The 22374-nt window shown below is 39.9% G+C and overlaps 1 protein-coding gene across 2 annotated transcripts in view; it reads right to left on the reverse strand.

Annotated features, from left to right (window-relative positions):
• RASEF (RAS and EF-hand domain containing) overlaps positions 1-22374 on the reverse strand; it is a 77624-nt gene that overhangs the window by 5494 nt on the left and 49756 nt on the right. Inside the window, exons 7-17 of one of the 2 annotated variants that reach the window (XM_030920375.1) lie at positions 22164-22232; positions 20452-20536; positions 19414-19502; positions 15812-16046; positions 15370-15507; positions 15108-15255; positions 13345-13426; positions 11999-12113; positions 7900-8019; positions 5387-5463; positions 4434-4527 (exon numbers count right to left, since the gene is read on the reverse strand). In XM_030920375.1, the coding sequence (XP_030776235.1) occupies positions 4524-4527; positions 5387-5463; positions 7900-8019; positions 11999-12113; positions 13345-13426; positions 15108-15255; positions 15370-15507; positions 15812-16046; positions 19414-19502; positions 20452-20536; positions 22164-22232 (1162 nt within the window). In that variant the 3' untranslated portion in view covers positions 4434-4523. Of the gene's footprint in view, positions 1-4433; positions 4528-5386; positions 5464-7899; positions 8020-11998; positions 12114-13344; positions 13427-15107; positions 15256-15369; positions 15508-15811; positions 16047-19413; positions 19503-20451; positions 20537-22163; positions 22233-22374 lie in introns of those variants that run through there. The other variant, XM_030920374.1, reaches the window with a different exon arrangement.

Here is a 22374-nt window from a genome sequence, read left to right on the forward strand (position 1 = left end):
AGAGGCATAAAAGAGCTTGGCCATGATTGGATGAAGTTTGCTGTGTCTACAGATTATCATTCATTTGGGAAAAAGAGATAGAAATTCAACCAGAAAGGTAGCTGAGGTCAGGGTGTGTATTTGTTTGTTTTCATGCTGCTGATAAAAACACCCGAAACTGGGAGCGAAAAGAGGTTTAATTTGACTTAGAGTTCCACATGGCTGGGGAGGCCTCAGCATCATGGAGGGAAGCAAAAGGCACTTCTTACATGGCGGCAGCAAGAGAAAAATGAGGGAGAAGCAAAAGTGGAAACCCGGGATAATCCCATCAGATCTCGTGAGTCTTACTATCACGAGAATAGCAGAGGAAAGACTGGCCCCCATGATTCAATTACCTCCCGCCGGGGTCCGTCCCACAACACATGGGAATTCTGAGAGATACAATTCAAGTTGAGATTTGGGTGGGGACACAGTCAAACTGTATCAGGCTGTGATGGGCTATTAGCCATATGCTAAGGAGCTGGGTCTCTGTGTTGTCGGTAGGATACCAATGTGGGGTTGGATGCAAGAAAGTAAATATTAACTGGATCTTTATTTATAAAGATTACCTGATTACATGGTAGAGGATGAACTGATATTAGAGAAACTCCGAGGCAGAAATTCTTGCACTAGCCCAGGTAGGGAATTTTAAGGCCTGAACCAAAGCAGAAAAAGGGAGAAAGCGAAAAAATGCATGGATTCAAAAGAGACTGAAAGATGACCTTCAGAAGCCACTGGAGGCAAGGGGTGAAGCAAGAGAGAAAAGGAATCAAGACTGACTCCAGGTGACTATTGTTTAATTGTAATTTTGGTAGACTCCTGAGAAAGGGAATGCAGATTGAGGGACACGTTTAAAGCCACATGAACACACTAGGATTTGGATATGCAGAGTCACCATGGCTATGGAGCTTCCAGTGGGGAGTTCACTCTAGGCCTATGGAATTTTAAAGAGGTGGGGGGTTAAAAAATACAAAAACTGGAAGTTACCAGATGGTTCCAGAAGCTGTGTGGATGGAAGACATTAGGCAGACAGAGAGCAAAAAGAAAGAGAGGACAGCCGGAGACCCTGATTACCAACATTTAAGCAGCAAGCCAGTGATCCAGGTTGGTGGTGAAGAGTCCTCACGCTGCCACTTACTAGCTGTGTCACTGAGCAAGCTGATTAAGTATTCTAATTTCCAATTTCCTCATCTGTAAAATGGGTACAATAACCATAGCATCTTCACTGAAAAATTCACATCTCTCTCTTCTTGCAGATCCAATGGCCTCTATCAGCTACGTACCATATGGCTGCCTGGTCATATATTGTCATTTTTTTTTCTGTAATGTTAAATTGCAAGGCCAGTCTTTTAATCCCTTGATGTCTCTATTGAACATAGCATGGGACTATGCACATGCTCAGTGCCCATAATGCAGACATTATTGAACCTGAAAGCAAATATTAAGGGGGAAAGTATATACCCACACTTTCATCTGGCCTTCAGCCAAAAATGCAGGCATGCTCCACTTTAAGGAAATTATAAAGATACAGTTCCAAACATCTGAAACAGATTTAAGGCTGGGATAATTAGGGTTCACCAAAATCTACCATACACTTAACGACTGCAGTTTAAATGGCTCAGTCTTATGGACAGATGGACAGATTTACACCCAATGGGCTCAGCTCTGATGCTGAACTGATACCTCAGCCTAAGTTTTTTTGTGTTTTCTCCAATTTCAGGCAATTGATAATTAAATGGCTCTTGAACTTGAATCTATTGCAAAATGTTTACAGCCTGTGGTTCTGGTGATTGCAAATTTACTTGCTAATGGGACAATGGTCATGAACGACGGCCTATCAGCACTACACGGAAACTGTGTTTCTAGGAGAAGCTCTTCCTGGGATTGAGAGATTTTCCAAGAAAATGCAGAGTAGTTCAGGTTGTTAACCAAATATTTATGGCCTCCCTTTAAAAATAAATTGTTTCAGACAGTGCAAACCCATACCTTCTCCTAGCTTTATGCCATTATATGATCTCACCCTATGAAATCTAAATTGAGAACATATATGTTTTGCATTATACATAAATTTCCCAAGGTTGTAAAAGTTGAACAAATGATAATTTTACCTGTGGAGACTATAACATTTCCATTTAAAGGTTGGGTAATTTGATAAGCAAATCTGAAGGCTAAGTATAAAGCAATTGAAGTCTTCATATGTTTGCTTTATTTATAATTTTTATATTTAACACATCACTAACATCACTAGACGCCCAAAGCCAGGCCATAATGCAATAACAATAAAACAAAAACCTCTATGAGAAATGATTTTCAAGAAGTTTATCTGATTTCTTTACTTGTCTAAAGCTTTTTAAAATAAATATAACCTGTCCATAATGCAGCTGAAATAACCTAGTTATCAAAATGCTTTTGCATACCAGTTGTTTTAAGTAAACACACACAAGCTGGTGTCCAAGCTTCACTGTAAGCAGGGCCAACACCTGGCTGACCCAACATGCCTCATAGGAGCAGATGGGGAGAAAGTCAAAGGAAACTTACAGCCTCTCCCATCCTTATGACATAATAAAGAGATCGATTCTTCACCGGGGCACTTTGGAACCGTTTAACTTTAATACAACCCCATAAGACAATTGAGCATTAAACAGTGATTAAGATATTCAGTGGAGTACAGGCTGTCAAATACAGAGTCACAGATTGTTAGAATTAGAAAGGACCTTTGAGGTCATTTTCTTCAGCCCCCTCCCTCATTTTACAGATTAGAGTTGCCAAAAGAAAGATAGGGACTTGTTCAAGACCTCATAGCTATTTACAAATAGATTTAAGAATGGACTTGGAGCCTCGTGACATCATAATCCTCCAATATGCTGGGGAGCAGCCAGTAACCACATGCAAGTCTTGACCCGCTGCATCCGTTACTGCTGCATGGGAGCAGCAATGCAGTGCTCCGTTGACCAAGGCTAAGGCATCCCAGGGATGCTCCAAAGACCTGCAGATCCTTCCCTGCCGCCATCTGCCCCAGCAACTAGATCACTTCCATCCAGCAGTTCTCAGCAACATATGAATGAAACACCAACACAGCCATTTGAAAAGTAAAAACCTGACAATTCAACAGTTATTTGATCTTTAGTGAAGTCAAATTCTGCATTTTACTGAACACTCCCCTCTTTACTGAATGTAGCTTGTTTGGCCAAACAGCTGGTGTTCCCTGTGTACCCACAAGTGCGTGGAATCTGTTATTCAACGCGATAGATAAAAGTTTTACTCTGACTCTTTTTTCACGAATGTGATATTAGCCCATGATTCTCCTACTATTCACAGCCAAAAACAAACGAACAAACAAAAAAACCCAAGAAACCCCATCTAATTTAGTTGAATGTATGGGTGTTCAAATATTCGCTTTTGTTTTCTTTTAAAAGATGAAATGGTTTGGAGGTTTGTCCCCTCCAAATGTCCTGTGGAAATCTGACCTTCAGTGTTAGAGGTGGGGCCTCGTGGGAGTTACTGAATCAAGCTGGTGGATCTCTCATGAAAGGCATAGCTCCATCCCTTGTGATGAGTGAGTTCTCGCTCTGAGTTCACAGGAGATCTGGTTGTTTAAAAGAGTGTAGCCCCTCCCCACTCCTCACTCCATCGTCATATGACACGCTGGCTCCCCTTTACCTTCCACCAGGAGTAAACGCTCCCTGAGATCTCACCAGAAGCCAAGCGGATGCCAGCACTAAGCTTCCTGTAAAGACTGCAGAACCCATGAGCCAATTAAACCTATTTTCTTTATAAATTGCAGTCTCGGGTATTCCTTTACAGAGATGCACAAAACAGCCTACTGCAAAAGGAAAAAAATGTGCTAGGGCACATTCAAGGTTAGCACTGTTTTTGCTTGAAACAAAAATGATTTCCAGTGTTGTAGGGGGAGGTGGCTATCTTTCCTGGACTGATGTCAAAGAGGGAAATGTTCAAAGACTCTGAGTGTGAATACAGGGCGTCTGCCAAGCCTGCCACAAATTAATGCCAAGCAGGACACCCAAAGTCCATATCCTGATTCTCTTAAGTGAGGGCAATAGTTTATCACACGGCCCTAGTCCAAACATTCTATTAATAGAACTCTATTTTATTAAGCACTATAAATGCCAAGTCATTAATGTGTATATGTGAGTGTGTATGTTTGTGTGCATACATACATATATATATATATATGTGTGTGTGTGCATGTGTGTGTGTATATATATATATTCTTTTTAATAGAGACAAGGTCTCACTATGCTGCCCAGGTAAGTTTCAAACTCCTGGGTTCAAGTGATCCTCCTGCCTTGCCTCTCATAAAAATGATAAAAATAATCACTCAGGAATTAAATGTCCATCAAGAATCTGTTTCCTCTTGGCCAGCAACTAGCACGTCCTCCTTCCCGCTATCTTTTCCTTCCTGGATCCAGCAGCCTCCATATTGCTGAAACCAACGGGATCTGCTGGAATTACAGGTGTGGGCCACTGCACCCGGCCCTAAGTCATTAACTGAAAAACAGCATTAAAAACATTGCAAAGTATTTTAACTATCAATGTTCACCAGCAAAAGATGCCAATTATCATACTAAAATTAAGATTCTTATAAAACCTTACAAATAATCAGAAAAAGGATGACATACCTAAAGTTATATTTTAACTTTGTCTGCAATTAAAGATGATTGCTCTGAATTTTGTAATGTACATTTTGATTTTTTTCCTTTTTTGATATTTAATCCCTTTAGGCCAGTAAAGAGTAATCTTTTCATTTATGACAGAAAACTAGGTAGAAGGGAAAAATCTAATGTATAATGTTATTTCCTAAGAATTACTTCAAGGATTGAACTACATACATTTATATCCAAGTTCTTTAATGACGCTATTTTCATTCTATTGTACATCCCAAATGTTATTTATTATTAACACTATTGCCTTAGCTTAATAATTACCTAGGTAGTAATTTTGACAAAGTGTTTCTAACTGGCATGACATACAATTTGCTTTGCTTTTTCCCCCTTTTTGCCCAGGGAAATATCATAATTGACAGTTGTATTCATAATAGTCCCTTGTGTATAAAATCTGGTTCCTGGAAATGATTCATACAAGTCAACTATTAACTTTGTGGTGACATTTTTCAGAAATGTCAACCACACCTCAGATGCATCTCTTTTGTTTGGCAGTAAAGATATTTTGCCAGTGTTCACAGCAACGTTGCCAGTTTTTATAATATCCACATATTTATTTCTCCCACCATGACTGAAAGATAAGAGAGTGTTTTCCCACATATATTCTATCTGCACTTTCTGGACAAGAAATGTGACATATGCAACAAGCGAAAATTCAGTCCTACATCCATTTTCCCAAACGTTACCGAGCAAGGTGCAGAACAGCTTCCACTATGTTAGAACCATCTTTGGCACTTGTTTCACAGAATAATGCCCCGTATGTCTGTAGAAAAGAAATATACACAATTAAATGAAGTCCTTCATCGAGTTTCCTGAAATTTTACCTTTTAAAATCAGTAAAATAAAAATATGTTCCTACTGAGCATGCTAAGAGTAACTAATAGCTAAGAAACTGAATTCAGAGTTCCAGTACTTACAAAGAAAATGATTTAAGCATAGTTACTCCAGGAACAGTTCCTAGTTGGAGGATTTTTACTTTACATTTAAAAAATAGAACATTTCATGTTTTAAGGTTTTTATTTCCAACAGTCAAAACACATGCTACCAAAAGTTCTTTATCAAATATTCTGAGACAGATAAAAATGAGTTCAAGATAACCACTCAGGATTTAAATGTCCATCAAGAGTCTGTTTCCTCTTGGCCAGCAGCTAACACACCCTCCTTCCCGCTAACTTTTCCTTTCTGCATCCAGCAGCCTCCATGTTTGCTGAAACCAAAGGACACGCTCTAGTCTTCTATTATGCAACCTCCCAGCCATAGTGCATATGATATCATGTCACTCTCCTGCTTCAAATCTTTCAATGCCTCCTGTTCCTCTTTAGATAATGTACAAATGCTTTTCCACGGCCAATGAGGCCCAGCTTCACGTGGCCCCAGGCAAGCTCCGAGCTTCACCTTCCACCTCACTTATCCCCCCTCACTCACAGAGCTGCAGTTTCCTCTGCCTTCCTCCAATTCTCCAGTGTCCGCAAAGCCTTCGCACCTCGGGACCTTTGCACCTGCTTTTCCCATCACCTAGGTTCCCTCCACCCTCCACCAGTCTGACACCTACTTACTTCTGGGATTTTTAGGTAATGCTGCCTTGAAGTTAAGATTCGGTCGTTCCTAACCCTGAAAAGTCTGTATTAGGACTTCCCATCATAAACTTTCTGAGCACTCTGTGATCCTCCTGCACAGCAACTGCCACAATTATAATTGCTCAAGTTATTTTTGTGTGTCTTTGTCTGACCAGCTGGAGACGTTTTCTCCTAATAAAGGAGAACTAAGTGTTGTGGGCCTGGGTGTGGGTTAAACAGTCCTGTGGGGGACAAGGGAAGAAGGTGACACTTGCTCTAGAACAGAGAGAATGAGAAAAGCCAGGAAATGGGGAAAAATGCCACAATGGGAACTTTACCCACGAGCCCACAAATCCATAGAAAATCTGCAAACACCACAAAGCAAATGCATTTCCAGTAGAAACCGTCAGTGCTGGTGTTGACCTCTACATCCAGGGCGATATGGGATGAAACAGAGACTACCTTTGAGGATGCGGGACTGTGGAGGTCACAAGATGCATAAAGAAGCAAACTGTGGGAACTCTGGGAAATCGTGGAGAGGGAATAAAGCTGGCAGGCAGCCAAGAAGAACCAGATCTCAAAGTGGCTATGTGGGACTGTGTCTAGCATGTGGATTTCATGAGCTTAACATCTGTCTCCCTCAGATAGTAAACAATATGAGGGCAAGGACTGTTTGCTGTGTTCTCTGCTCTTGGCCCAGCACATAATGAAGTGTTTTTTTACATGGTGGATACCAATAAAAACGGATTGAATGAATCTCTTCTGCATTTCATTGCCTAGTTTTGACATTTATCACATTTGGTGTGCAGTTCTAAATTTTAAAACAAGAACAATTATTCCAGCTTAAAATATTAAAACTGAAACTTCCTTTTGAAGTTCACATACATATGCTACAGAGTAGTTCTTTCCTGGTGCTGACAACAGACAACACTATCAACATCACATCAGACGGCTGCAATATGAATTTATTTGCCCCAAAGTGCATCTAAGTACTTGTATGGGTAAGACAGGTCAAAAGAGAGCCAGGTAGCATTCTGACATGATGACAGATGACACTGATGGGAGAATAAACACTGCCCATGACAACAATCTGAATAGGAATGAGTTTATTCCTGTATACAAATGCATACCCCAAAATGCATATGCATTTGTATATGGGAATGATTTTTCATATCAACTAGACACAAATCTTAGAGAAGAAGTCTTCCAATTCCCTTCCCCACAGGTGAGACACTGTACCATCTTCTACCTTTGGCATTATAACCCTCTGAAACCGAAGCCATCTTTTCAAAACAGGACACCATTTTCTTCCTTTACTTGGATTCCAGGACTAGAGAAGGTTTCTAGGAACTAGGTGAGAGGAAGGAGGAAGATGATGGGATTATTTAGGTTCCTTTTTGTCAATGATACTCAATGGGAGAAAATGATTATGCGATTGTTTTACTTTCCGAAGGGACTTAATCCTTGGCATAAAAGAGGTGGGAGTCACGGCAGTTCTGCCTGTGTGAAGGACAGAAGCCTCAGATGGGGGAGGTTTGTCAAAGGGCCTCTCAAGCAAAGGTAGACAAAAGTGAAAGGTCACTGACTTCAAAGCCATCAAACCCCTATGTTCTCTTCCAACTCTGAGGCTTCCTCACTCTTACCATGGCCAGTTTCTCTCCAAAGTGCCCTGGGACACATTTTTGTCCCTCTGCAGCAGCAGTGTCACGAACGTCAGCCTTGTTTCCTACCAACATGATGGGAACAGTCTCATGGGCTGCATCCTACCAGGAAGAAAGAAAAACGGGGCACACATCAAACACTGGACACAGTACGCTGACCACAGAACAACAGCAACAGCAATTACCATTTTCCCTTTGCCCCCTTTGTGCCAAATCCTATATAGAGGATATCTTTAAACCTCAACGCATCTCTAAAAACAGTCATACATTTTCCCATTTATAGAAGAGAAAACTGAAATTCAGAGACATTAAATAAGAAGGTATAAGGGTCAGGGCCTGGGTCCAAACTAATTCCATAACCCTTGCCTCTATACAATGCCCCATCCTTAGGTTAATGAAAAGGCTAAAAGGCACTGGGATTAATCAGTTTTACGGCAAAGAAAACACGTATCTGTTAATTTCTTATCTCTAGCACACAGAGCACAACAAGTCAATATAAACTCAAAAGGCATGACCACAGAATCATATTTGGCTGTGGTGCCCACATAATTTTCTACAATTGTTACTTCAAACACTAGTGATCGCAAGTCAAGTTCATTATTACAGTTATAAAACACACAGTAATTCTTCAGCTACAATGAACCAAAAAGGCAGTTTGGAAGCTCCACACTCACTGCTCTCTGGCTTACAACAAAAGCAAAATATAAAAGTCCTGACGGTCAACATTTTTCTAAGAAAGAGTCAAGGACCAATCTTTCAAAGTAATGGTTTCTAAGATAAGGCTCCCATGTCAGCCTATGCAATTGTCACAGGGTCCCAGAGTCACAGTGGAACTCATGGAATGTGAGATGAGTGTGGCAGAGTCAAGTCTGAGACCCACCCCTCCACCAGTTGGACCCACTGGCTGTGTAAGATCAGGCAAGTTTCTGCAGGTTTCCGCTGCAGTCTCCCTGTCTGTAAAATGAAGGACTGAATGAGGGCATACCCCACCTCAGCAGGCTATGATGAGAATACAAGAAGACAACCTGACTAGCATAGAAACACAAGTTTCTGGTTCCTAAATAAGAGAAGTGGCAGCCCTGAGGAAAACATGTGGAAATTACTCTTTGCAGTGACTAAAGATACCTGCGTACTCATTGGGTTTGGGGCTATGCCTGATGCAGGATCAAAAAACGTGCCGCAACATGAAATTGTAATTGACTTCCTTTCTCTTCAGGCAACATTCCTTGGACAGAAGGCTCCAGAGTGTAATAAAATCAAAGGAAAGAAGGGAATGAATGGCCTTCTCCAAAATTAGCTGTTTCACTCATTAATGTGCTAGTTAATTGTCTTCTTTGATGATCTCAGGATGCAAGGGGCATCACTTGAAATTTATTAGTCAAATATTCATTTCAGTAAGCCCAAAAATCCAGGCATCTAAATGACATCTCAAAGCACAGAGGTAAAGGGCACCTCCTTCAAGTCTCAACTTAAATATCTCCTTCGCAGTGAGGCTGCCTTGATGAAAACAGCAGCCCACTTCCTCATCGTCAGGCCTTTCAACCTGCTCTCATTTTGTTTCTGTAACATTATCACCTTCTAGCATATCATTTCATTTATTGATCTATGTTTGCTGCTTTTCATCGGTCTCCCCTACTAGAACACAAGCTCCATAAGGATAGGGCTCTGTTTTCTGAACAGATATATTCCAAGAACCTAGACTGCTACACAAGGACCGGGTAGATAGTCAAAAAATATTTTTGAATGTGTTAAAGTTGGGAAGAGATCTTACATCTCAAGTATCTCCATTCGGCTTTTACCCAAATATTCAATCAATAAAATATTCATGACAGGTAAATAAATGGCTATAATTTTACTTTATCCATAATTCTATTACAAGATTTTTTAACTCAGCAGTTTTCCATCGAAGTGTATCAATTATTAATTAAGAGGGTCTGTTCACCGCTGACAGTCTACTGCTTCTCAATCCTCTGGTCTATCCAGGTGATCACACCACTCATTTCTACCCATATTTACAGTAGCCATATAAACTGTCCCTGCAGGATTTCCTCAAATTAGAAAGAGTAAGCCATGGAGAAACTTCACTGTGCCCATTCTTTTTCTAAGGTGAAAGTCAAACGCCATTAGTAGTATCTAATTTTTCATCCAGAACAAATTTAAGAATTCATCTCTTCTACAGTTTTCTTCCTTTTCAGACCCTATGAAAAGGTGATACCAACGGCAGAAAAGATGTCTTAGCTCGTGAAGGTGCTTTGCAAATTATGGCAGTGGTCACTTGACATAAGGGTTATTTCGCTGTGGCAGCTCAAAAAAAAAGCTTTTGTGCATCCTTTTCTTCAGCATAACCCAAATATTTTAAATAAAGACTAATCCAAAAATGTCAACAATAAAACAATTTTGCTGTGGATTTTAAATACTAATATGGATGAGTTAGGGTTATCTGTTATTCTCTGGACTTACTGCTCTATCCCAGGGATCTCCATTTGTTCACTTGCATAGTCACCACTCCTCTATACTCTAATTACACCTTAGGATTCCTTTATATTTGAGATGGGGGTCTCACTCTGTCACTCAGGCTGGAGTACAGTGCACAATCATGGCTCACTGCAGCCTCGACCTCCCAGGGCTTATGTAATCCTCCCACCTCAGCCTCCCAAGTAGGTGGGACTAGAGGTCTATACTAACATACCCAGGTAATATTTGTATTTTTTGTACAGATGGGGTCTCACTATGTTGCCCAGGTTGGTCTTGAACTCCTGGGCTCAAACCATCTGCCTGCCTTGACTACCCAAAGTGCTGGAATTACAGGCCTTGGGATTCCTTCTTGATGTCAGAGGCTTCTTCAAGTAATCTTCTGCTCACGCTGGTGCTTTATCAAAACGGCAACCACTGTTGAATCAGGAGGTTTGGTTTGAGCCCCTATTCTATTCCTAATCACTAAATAAGTAAGTGCTACCTATGCTTTCTATGCTTCAACTTTCTCACAAAATATTAGGATAATGTTTTTTATTTCATTTCTCAGATGCTAGAGAGATGACTATAACACGGGAAATTTTGTGAAGTAAAAACGTTACATAAATGTAAACACACTTTCACTGTGTTTACAATCATTTTAAGTCATGATAAGTTGGTAGAACACAGTGCATATTTATTTATCACTGTTAAAGTCTTACTGCCAATTGCAATCAGTCATTTCTCACATTACTTCTTTAGTTAGAAAGTGAACAATAATGCCAGAAGCTAAATTGAGATCTGACAGCAACCAGTCCTCTGTTCAGCCACTACTGCAATTTAATGCCTGTTTAAATTACAGATAATATACTTACTTGAAAAGTTGTATTAGCCGCTACTTTTATTTTTCAAGAGAGCATGCTGAACCATAGCTTGAACTGTAGTGTTATGCTAATAACTGCTGGCAGCATGCTAAATGGGGTCAAAATCATTTCCTACTTTTCAAAATTATTTACCATGAAAACAGAGGACAGAGACATTCCTCAGGTGAAAGACATCATCTTATTTAACCATAGAAAGCACAGAAGCTACGCTCATATTTAAAATACCAGTTGGTATTTCGGTAGTACCTTGAGACATCTAAAGATCTCATATCACTACCAGAATAAGGTTGAGAAGAGAAGAGAGCTCCCATACAATTTGAACCCTGACACACATTCATATCCAGATGGTGTTTCACCTGTACTTCCCATGCCCATGGACGCCCCTACATGCCCCCAGCTACACTACACACCCAACCACACCATCTCCTTGTTTGTAATAGCTTCTTCCTAGGCTAGCTGGAGTTTTACTTGCTTACAATGGGATTCTGATTTTATCTATAAGAAAACCTAGAAGTTTTATTCCCCAAAACTTCCTTCATTAGTGTCCTTGGCTTCAGGGAAATGTGCCCAAATCCTGAGGAAGAGATGAATGCTGCCAGTTTTGCCTGTAGCATCCAATTCTTCCTGATGGCTTGGATCAATGGTTCCTAATCAAGTTCATTCCAACAAAGAAGAGCAACAGCATTTTCCAAGATAGCCTAAAACTTCCTCATGTAATTTTCTGTTTCTCCATTGTGATTTCTTACCTCAATCATATCTACCCATTCTCGTATATTAAGAAAGCTTTTCTCACATGTAACATCATACAGCAGCAAAACACCATCTGCCTTTCTGAAGTAAGACTTGGCAATACTTCTGAATCTGAGAAAGAGAAAACCACATTATCAGTCAGTTTGTGTTGCCTCATTCTTCTTCTCTTTTATGCTCATTTTTTCTCATCTTCTAAAATCAACTCCAAATTGAGAAGACTCTAACTGCAATATACGACTGAGAAATAGTCATTTCAAAGGTCTCAAATGACCCAATGAAAGGTAACAGGATGAGAGTCTGGGTGACCGACTTAGAAAATCCAATCCTTCTCCCTACCAAACAACCCCAAAAATGTCTACAATCCCCAGAGCATAACCAGGGCAAGGTTGAGAGCACAGCTTCCAAAAATTTCAACCTCAGCAGCAAGCTACCAGAAGCCACATGTGGGACACAGAGGGGGCTGGAAGGAGGTACAAACTAGAGAATACTTATTTTTGGTGGTGGTGGTTAGGGAGTGTTGTGGGTGGGTGGAGGAACTACCAGTGTGGAATGCTGTAACATACCAGGACTTTACATACATGGCGGTCAGGGGATTTGCCGTGGGAAGAGCACACCTCAACACATATGCCCTAACTCGAAACCCAGCGCAATATTTTATAAGTACTTTAAAAATACAGTCACGTCAACCACAAATATTTTTTAAATGTTGAAATTCCCAGTCTGCTAGAGAATATGAGTGCCATGGGGGCAGATATTCATGCCTGTCTGTTCACTACTGAATCTTAGCATGCTGAATAATGCCCGGTACAGAGGCAGGCATCCCATACTTATGGGTTGAACAATTGAATGATTTTGTTCCCAAGGAGTTAGACAAGATTAAAATCTGTGCTGAATGCTCTGCTTATCGGTAAGGAATGCAAGGTAAGTTGCCATCACCAGATGCGAGTCCGCTATCTGGTTTGTGCCTCAGAGCTGAGTGGTTCTCTTCTCCATCATTTATTGTTCTATAGCCAGGGAGCTCCTCAGGCTGTCACTGAACTCAAAAGTGCTGCCTCTCTTGTTAGCAAAGGACACTCTCTGTCTCAACTGAACATCGGCTCAAAAGAAGCTTAAAGATCCTCTTCTCACAGCAGTCATAGGTAAACGAAGGAGGAGAAGATGTGCGAAAAGATAAGCATTCTAAAGTTATAATACACTTTATATATAATTATACATGTAATTATGCATATAATTATAAAGTATGTTATAATTATAGAATTTTGAGTATGAAGAACATCAAATGGCCTGCAAGGCTTGTTAGTGCAAACCCAGGAGAGCCCACAGAGCTGTGGAAAGCACTTGCCTTTCCTGACCAGCTGTATCCCAGAGCTGCAGAACTGTCCGTTCTCCATCCACAATGAGGGTTTTCATTTGGAAATCAACTCCTGAAAAGGAACATGAGAGTGGAGAGCATGATGTAAATAATTCCATTGGCTTTTTACTTTCAAGCCCTCTTTAGATGAGGCAAAAGCCAGTAAGCCACAGCTCAGTCAGGGAGGGAGGAATGAACATGACCTTTAAGGAGAGTGACCTTCAAATAGGAATGGCAAGTCAGACCACACGTGTGTGCAGAGGCACCATCTGTAGGTTGGCTGACTTGGGGAATGATTTAATTTATGAGCCAAGGGAAAAATCTATGTTTTATTTTCCCTGATGACTGGATGAACTCAGTCATATTTGTATGTGTGTGTGTGTGTGTGTGGGCATGTGTACATGTGTGTATGAGTGGGCGTGCATGAATGTGCAGGTGTATACGTGTATGTATATGTGTAGGTGCAGATTCCTGTTTTGTGTAGATGCATGTATGTGTATATGTAGGTATATGTGTATAAATGTATGTATATCTAAACATGTATACATATGTGTGTGTATATACACACGTCAGAGCACACATACACACACGCATCATGGTCTCTGACAACTGAACCAAATACTGTATGTAGTCTTTGTATGAATCAAATTGAAGTAAACTTTCAGCTTTGTTATCCTGAAGAGTGTATCAGAGAACCATAAATTTACAAAGACACCCATTGTGAAGAGGACAGTCAGTCTGTTCTAACATTTTGGGTGATCAAAATAAGAATTCTTCAGATAAAGAAGAAAAATAAATGATAATTTGCATATCTTCAGTTCCTTTTACTGATTATTATGCACATTTGGGAAATCAGGATACTACTTGTTCTACTGTTCTGTTGTGAAGGTGGGGAACGGAGCATATATCTGGCTATGGTTTTGACCATAATGACAAAGTGACAATATGGATTGTCATCAAATGATACCTTAGCAGAAAGGGTTTTCCTGGCCACTGTGTAAAACCGCACCGCTCCCTAAACCTCTTTTTTGTGCCTTTTCCCTCCATTGGGACATAAGTGCAGTGCAGGCTGGGATTGTCAGCCTTCTTCACTGTGTATCCTTTGCACCTACAACAGCATCTTGCTTTTAGTGGAACTCAGGAAATACACGCTGAATAAATGAATCTGATATCTCAGCTCTAAATCTGATTTGATTCATCTGATTGGCTAAGCAGATATCTTTTTTTTGTTTGTTTGTTTTTGTGGCAGGGTCTCACTCTGTCACCTAGGCTGAAGTGCAGTGGTACGATCTCGGCTCATTGCAACCTCCGCCTCCCAGGTTCAAGCGACTCTCCAGCCTCAGTCTCCCGAGTTGCTGGGATAACCAGCACCCACCACCATGCCTGGCTAATTTTTGTATTTTTGGTAGAGATGGGCTTTCACCATGTTGGCCAGGCTGGTCTTGAACTCCTGACTTCGAGTGATCCACCTGGCTCGGCCTCCCAAAGTGCTGGGATTACAGACATGAGCCACCGCACCCAGCCAGGTATCTCTGTCCTTTTAGTCTTCCTTTCCTAAAAGCAGGCCTTGGCCAGAACAAGAAGGACCTTTCCATAGACGAGGAGACACACACACACACACACATATATCTATATATGTGTACATACACAGAGAAAAACTGTTTAACTGAGTATCTGTGTATGTAATCCCTGAAGAAGAAAAAATAAGCTAAGGAAGATCATTTTCCCATTATCAACCAAAATAGGAGCCATACCCAGGGTGGCGCTTATATTTTCTCGAAATTCATTCTTGCAAAGTCTCATGAGGAAACTAGACTTCCCCACTGCAGCGTCCCCAGCAAGCACAATCTTGTAAGCCTTCTGTGAGCTAAAAGAGTTAGCGTTGTCATCTACCAGGTCTGTCTGGGGGGAAAAGCCACAGTGAATGACAAAGGTTTGCCAGTTTTCATCCTAATAAGTAACACTGCACAGAAAATAAGCAGTGTTCCTGAATAGGAGTGTCTCAGAGACACCTACCTGGGGGGAGAGTGGTGAGATGGGCTTTCTTGATGAACTAACAATGCTGCCTTCACTAACAGTTCCTTGGGGCTTCCAGTCTAAGATGGAAGCCACATCTTCCAAACCACATGTCTCTTCATCCCTTATGTCAGGAACCTATTTTTTAAAAAAATGTCAGCAGTTAAGAAACAAAGCCCAAAATGTATATATTATGGATTAAAAAGAAGAAAACTATGCAGCGAAATCAACAGTCAATGCTATTAATATTCGGGAATAGAGTGACAGTGAATGGCAATCCAAGAGAATGTCTCCCTAACTCTGTGGAGAAAAAAGCATTTTATTAACTACGCTTTGTGTTTGTGACCTTTAAAACAGATTCCCATAACAGACAGAAGGTAAATAAGGTGACAGATTTCAATCACGTAGAAGGCCTAGGAGAGCAGTGGTTTCTAGGGCTTACATCTGTATCTGAGGCATCACCTCCAAAGCTCTCGTGCACCCCGTGGGACCTCTGAAATCCCCTCTGGTGCTTGTATTCCACTTCTGAGTCATACTCATTGGGATCTCTCAAGGTAGACAAGCCGCTGTCGAAGCAGCTTTCAGGCAGGCTGTCAACTTCACAATTTGTCCTCTGCAGAGGATCACAGAGGGCCAGGGAGTCACAGTCCTCATCCACATAGGAAGAGCGGGATGACCTGGTAATAAAGGGGAAGACCAATTTACCTGAGGGCTGGGGATGCTCAAGAACGTACAGGCAATAGACCACATGCTATTAGATGGAATCACGTCGGCCGACATTCTCACTTTTGCTAAGAGCCTCAGAGTATTTCATGATTAGGCATTAGGGGAAATAAAATGCTCAAAGCAGCATCAGTTCATTCTATGCAGCAATCAGTTAAGATAAAGACCCTTACATCAAACACTTAACAAACCAGGCCATTTAAAAAATCATGTTATTTCCTGATACAAAAAGAATTAGGGTACCTAAGACATAAACACAATCTCAAGTTGTATTTATAAAAATGTATGCAGAACATATGAGCCTTTTTAGGTCAGACTATATTCTGAACACTGTGTCCATTTCTGGATAACATCTGTACTTAAAAGGGCTGCTGAGAGCCCAAATGGAAAAGGCAACCACAATGTCAGACTCAAGACCCTCAGATCTGAAAAATAAGATTCGGTGTACTGAACTTAACCCTTAATGGTTTCTCTCTTCAAATACTTGAAGAGCTGATACGTGAAGAAGACCACATCCTCTCAGGCTGCACAAGACAAAATAAGATAAGCTTTTCTGGGTGTCATATTTCTCATCAACATGGCAAAAAATGATAGGCAATTAGAAACATCTGATGAAAATGATAAGCAATTAGAAACATTGCTGGAATGTATGATTTGACACATAAGTTTTCTGCCACTAAATGTTGACACACCGTCTGGAAACACCCCTCTGGGAGATGTTTCATAGGGAGGGAGGTGCCTCAGATAAAGGCTAGAACTCCTGACTTCTACAGATCTTAACATTAGTGCAACTCTGGAAATTTTATAAGTGAGGGAGAAATTCACATTGAATAAGAGAATCAAAAGAAACTGTATACATCCCTGTTGACTTTTGCTTTTCCATTTGATTTCCATAAGAACCTAAGTTTACCAATGAGGGTTATGACTTATTTACCACCCACTACACACCATGGGCACCATCCTACCAATACGCTTACGTGAATCATTGGAAAGGGAGAATAAGCACGATACACAGGTCTTCAGATATGAGAAACAAGAAGTAGACATGCTTAGATGAGAGGTGAGCTTAACATAATCAAGTATGAGCCATGTAAATCTGAGAAGTCAAAAGTATTTTTATGCCATTAGCAAATGTTTAAAATTAACTAAAAAGATGATTTAACTTTCTCTCTCTCAATACTGCTCAATTATAAAGTCTTTATTCTGAGCCAAGAATTTTATATCATATCTCAATCTATGTAGCTAGCTAGGTGTGTGCATGTGTGCATGTGAGTGTGTGTTCATATATTGTTAATAACAATAATAAAATACATTAATATATTTTAATATTTATTGTTAATATGTATTATTAACAATAACATTGAAAATATATTGCTAACATATTATTGCATTATTTATAAAACTCTCCTTCTGAAACTGATTTTAGGTCCATCTGTAAAGTACATAAGAAAACCATTCTAATTATAATCTACTACAAACTACTTCAGCTCCATGTCTTCACCACTGGTTATGATTTATTTTAAGCCCACTTGTATTTTGACAAGGAGCAAAGAAAACATGAAGTCCCAAATTAACAATTCACCTGAATAAACATCTAGACTCTAAATTGAAAATATAGGCACATTCAGCATTATGTAATATACCCATGTAACAAATCTGTGCATCTACCCCTGAATCTAAAATAAAAGTTGAAAAATTTTTCAAAGTAAAAATAATAAAAATAAAAACAGGTACAGGTCAAACTTTCTCAAACTCAATTGAACTGCATATCCTTTTCAAAGTCAACCATCTTGCCAGTCCTCAATATTTCATTATAATTAACTATGTAAAAGTACAAAACAAATTAAATTTTTGTTAGAGTTCTTGCAAAAGATAAAGCCAAAATAAATTTTAAAGATAAAATCAAATAAAGCTATAAAAACAATATAATTTTATTGTACATCTAATTTGATGTGTAACATGCTCTTATTACATTTTTATATTAGCATCAAAAAGAAAATAAAACGTTAACTTCTTATATCAAAATAATCACCCCCACACACACACACCCAGAAAGGGCATGGTGTTGAGGCTATGGTGGTCTCTCGTTACAGCTCAAGGAAGTAGGCACATGAGTGTTATATCACTCAAGCATGCTGGGGACATGATGACTTTGTTCTGTAGAATGTTTTGTTGATGAGCTCTACTCCAGTTCTTATGAGCCTTTCATGGTGTCTAATCTTTTCAAAACGAATCATGGTGAAATTTCTGAAATACTTTTCAGTTGTATACTTTTCCCCCCAATTTGCTTAGAATCATTTTAAATATTAGTCAAAAATGACATCACACCTACACATTTAAAAAGAATCTATTATTTCTCAATAGCAGAATAGTCAGCTATCTATAAATCAAGCCATTAGATTTTTTTTATTGAGCAAATCAGTAAACAGTAGAAACAACTTAAACCTGATAGAATTTTCTTAGAAGTGATCACCAATAAGCCTTCGTAACAGGTCTTCCTAAATGGCAACCTGACCATTTCTAACACCAGGATGTTAAGTACATTATTCTTGTTACCAAAAGTACCCCAATGAAAAGGGGATAAACACGAATCTGAAAGTCACAAAGAAATAGAGAATTGGAAACTTTTTGTTTATGCTTTCACTTCCAATTTCAAATTTTTGACATATTACAAAATTAACTTTTAACTAGCAACACTGGACATATGTGTATAAACACACACATACACTCATGTAATCTCTAAGTGATTACTAGGTCTCACGTAATAAAAAGCCTAATATTTCAGTTCATTTGATTAAATGCAGGGCTAAATTCTAACTTTTGGTAAGCCTCTGTGACTCCTTCAATACAGTAGCTATTTTATAAGGATCTAGTAGCCATATTTATATTTGCTTTGAAAGTTTCCCTTTTCTGCAACATAGCTCACATAATATTATGCTGAGCTATTAAATATTTACAGATCATGCCATTCGTTTCAACATTATACACCAGAAATACTGCAGCATCATATACCATAATTCTACTTGCATCCCTGAAACATCTCTTATTGAGTCTACTTCTAAGAAACAAGACATGATTAGAGATGAGGTAATGGTGAGTATATAAAACACCAACTCACAACATCTTCAGGAAATAACTTTATCCTCTCTGAAACACTTTTAATTTTTACATGATTCATGTTTTAGAAACTTTTAACATCATAGAAAATATAAGTTAGTGACCAAAATATATTCTATTATTTCAATTCACCTCCAAGGAAACTTACTTTCCTTTTAACTGTGATCCTGAACTCGAACAAAAAGTGAGGACGTGTTAACATACCTGTCATAGCCTAGAGGTTGAGGGGAATGACCAGTGAATTTGGGACTGCTTCTAGAAATGGTATTCCCTGGTGAGATATTATTTATACGCTGTAATATAGAAGTAATTATTTGTTAGTTCATGTAATTTTCATGTAAACATTTTATATACACACAGGCACACACAAAGCCACTTTTTAAAACTGTATCACACCATTCAAACTTCTAATATAACTAAAAGTTATATTACACTATCTGAGCAAATGTGAGCAAAAAAATCAAGGGAAACATTGCGACGAAGATGACTGCCATAGTATGCTCACCTCCTCATCCTATCTTACGTCCAAACCCTACTGCACATTCCATAAAGGAGTACTGTGGTTCCCCACATTGCCAGGACCGTGAACCACCAACTTCCTTGAACATGTCTCTTCTTGAACCATAATTTGGCTTAGTAACTGACCCCTCCATATCCCAATATGACCCTGGAATCTCACACGTGAAGCTGACTTCCAAAAGTGGGATAAAAGGCCTTGTGAGAAATGCAGTCTGGGAGAGGTCCTTACAATTCCAAATGAGCTAAGCTGATTTCTGTAGGAGGGTTTGAAATCCAAGGCTCCCATTCTGAGCATCTCACTGGCATAAAGAATACTCACAAGGTTAAACTCACCCCTCAGACAGAAGCACCTTCTCCCAGCTCTCAACTGGGCAGTATTTTATTTTCACCTCTATGGGATTCTCCTATCTATCTGTGTACATCTTAACTTCCTACTACATGATAAACTCTTTCAGGCCAAAGATTACATCTTACACACCTATCTCTAGATTCCTAGAACATCTATAAAAAGAGTTGGTTAACATCGAGACACTTATTTCTTCAGAGGGGTAATATACTTTTTAATTTGGAAGAATGCTGCCTCGTTTTATTTTATGTAAAGATCACATTATTATAAGGACTTATGTGACATTCTCCTTTAAGAAATTACATTATTTTCATCAACACCAAAATACTCCACCACTAGAAAGAATGAAATACAGGATAAAAAACTATGTGGCATACCAAAGATCTGTTGAACTTGCTGTAACTGTTTTCAAGGGCACTTCTAAGGCCATCATTACTGTCATGTAGCTTCCGGTTAGCTGTTCTGCAGGGTAAAGAAACAAGCAGAAAGAGAGACAGGGAAAGTATCATTGGGGGGTCGCTGCCATCACTTTCTTTTCTAGTTGTAACATTCAGAATGTGGAATCGCTTATCATCTTCCGCAACTTTCCACCACTTCCCTTCAAACCTCATAAACTGAGGTAATTCGTTACTTAAAGTAGAAAAGCTGAATCGATGGCTCCTCTCTCCTTAAAGGTCGCAGGGCCTTGCAGGAGTCACCTGTCTGAGCTGTGGAACTCACTCTTCCTTCAGGCAGCCCTGCTGACTGAACAGATTTCATGCAGGTCTTCGAAAGCTCCCTCAATGCCTGAACCTGGCCAGCCAGTTCCCACATGTCAGAGGTCAGGGATGAACGCAGTGTGTTGTATCAGGCCTCATGCTCCTGGCAGCTCCTGCATTCTATGCACGGCCTGGCACTGTTCCACCTGGCACCGTCATGTAGCAAGTAAACACTTGGGTGATGATCTCAGTCAGATCTGGGTTCAAATCCTAACTTTTATTTCCATATGACTTAACAGAAGTCATTTAAGCTGTCAGAGCTTCAGCACCCTCTTGTACAGCACAGCTATGATTCCACAGCTCCTACCCCACAGAGTGGCCAACCTTCCCCAGCTTAAGGCTGGTTCACCCTCCGCATCTTAGATCAATCCTCACTTCCTCCAGAACACGTCCTTGACCTTCTTTGACAGGTCAAAGCTCCCCTTAGGGGACATGTACCTTTCTTTTGCTGCATCTCTCTCATTTGGCCTTTTATATTAATTCTATAATTATTGATCCATTTCTCTCTTCTCCTAGACTAGCCCCATAAGGAGAAAGAGATTTTTCACCCACTTCCCACTCTATCCTTTACTCCTGGCATACCTGGCCTGTAAGAAGTACTGACAAATCTGTTGAATGAATGAGTGAATAAAATAACTCAAAGGATTACTGAAATACATGAACTCTACAACTGCCGCAGGTGAGACTTAATAAGCATTCAAAAATGGTGGGAAAGAAAAAAGGTCAAACCTGACCTGACTTCATTGGGGGGAACTGAAACCAGAAGACAATGCGGCCCGGGTGGAAGAGAAAGAAAGGGGAGGGAGAGGGCTAGGTTTTCTGGGGAAGACTCTCAGAGGACGGAACTGCTATAACCTAGTCATAAAGCTGACAGAGTGGGTATATCTCTACTTGGGGAGAGGAAAAAAAACTAAGAAAAATATACTTCTAAGTAAACACAACAAACTGAGAAAGAATTGTGGAGGCAGAGCCCTGTGGCCCCACTAATAGGAGAAGCCTGAAGAACTCGCGGTACAGAACTCAGAGAAAGCTGAGTGCTCAGGGCTGTTCTTCTTTACAGAGGCATAATAAAGACACACTGGACATATCCCCTGACTTCCCAAGATGTTTAGAGATTTACACTCTATCCCCCACATCTGGATAATTTATTTAGGATTATAAGCATCAGAAAGCTAAGAGGAGATGCCAAGTACACACCCTCAGAAGAAAACACACATTGAGCCACAAATGCAGTCCTCAGAACACGGCAAACTCACATTCTGTGTTATGTCTTTTATTAACAAAAAATAAGTGAAATGTAAATGTAATGAGCATTTGATCTGATAACTTACTGGAGTATTTCAATTTGCCTCTCAAGACTATTTCGATCTTCTGTGTATCCTCGGATTATTTCCAGATCCCTGTAAAATTATATTTTATGTTTAAGAATTAGGTGTCAAGTCCTGCCTCACCTATACCTACCCTCCCAGACCCTTTTCCACCTTTTTCAAAGACGAGTGTCCTTGCCCACAGTTTTCTACCTTTCCCGTGCTCCTGCTCTGG

This window comes from Rhinopithecus roxellana, chromosome 16, assembly GCF_007565055.1.
Source record: "Rhinopithecus roxellana isolate Shanxi Qingling chromosome 16, ASM756505v1, whole genome shotgun sequence".
In the NCBI taxonomy this organism is placed as follows: domain Eukaryota; kingdom Metazoa; phylum Chordata; class Mammalia; order Primates; family Cercopithecidae; genus Rhinopithecus; species Rhinopithecus roxellana.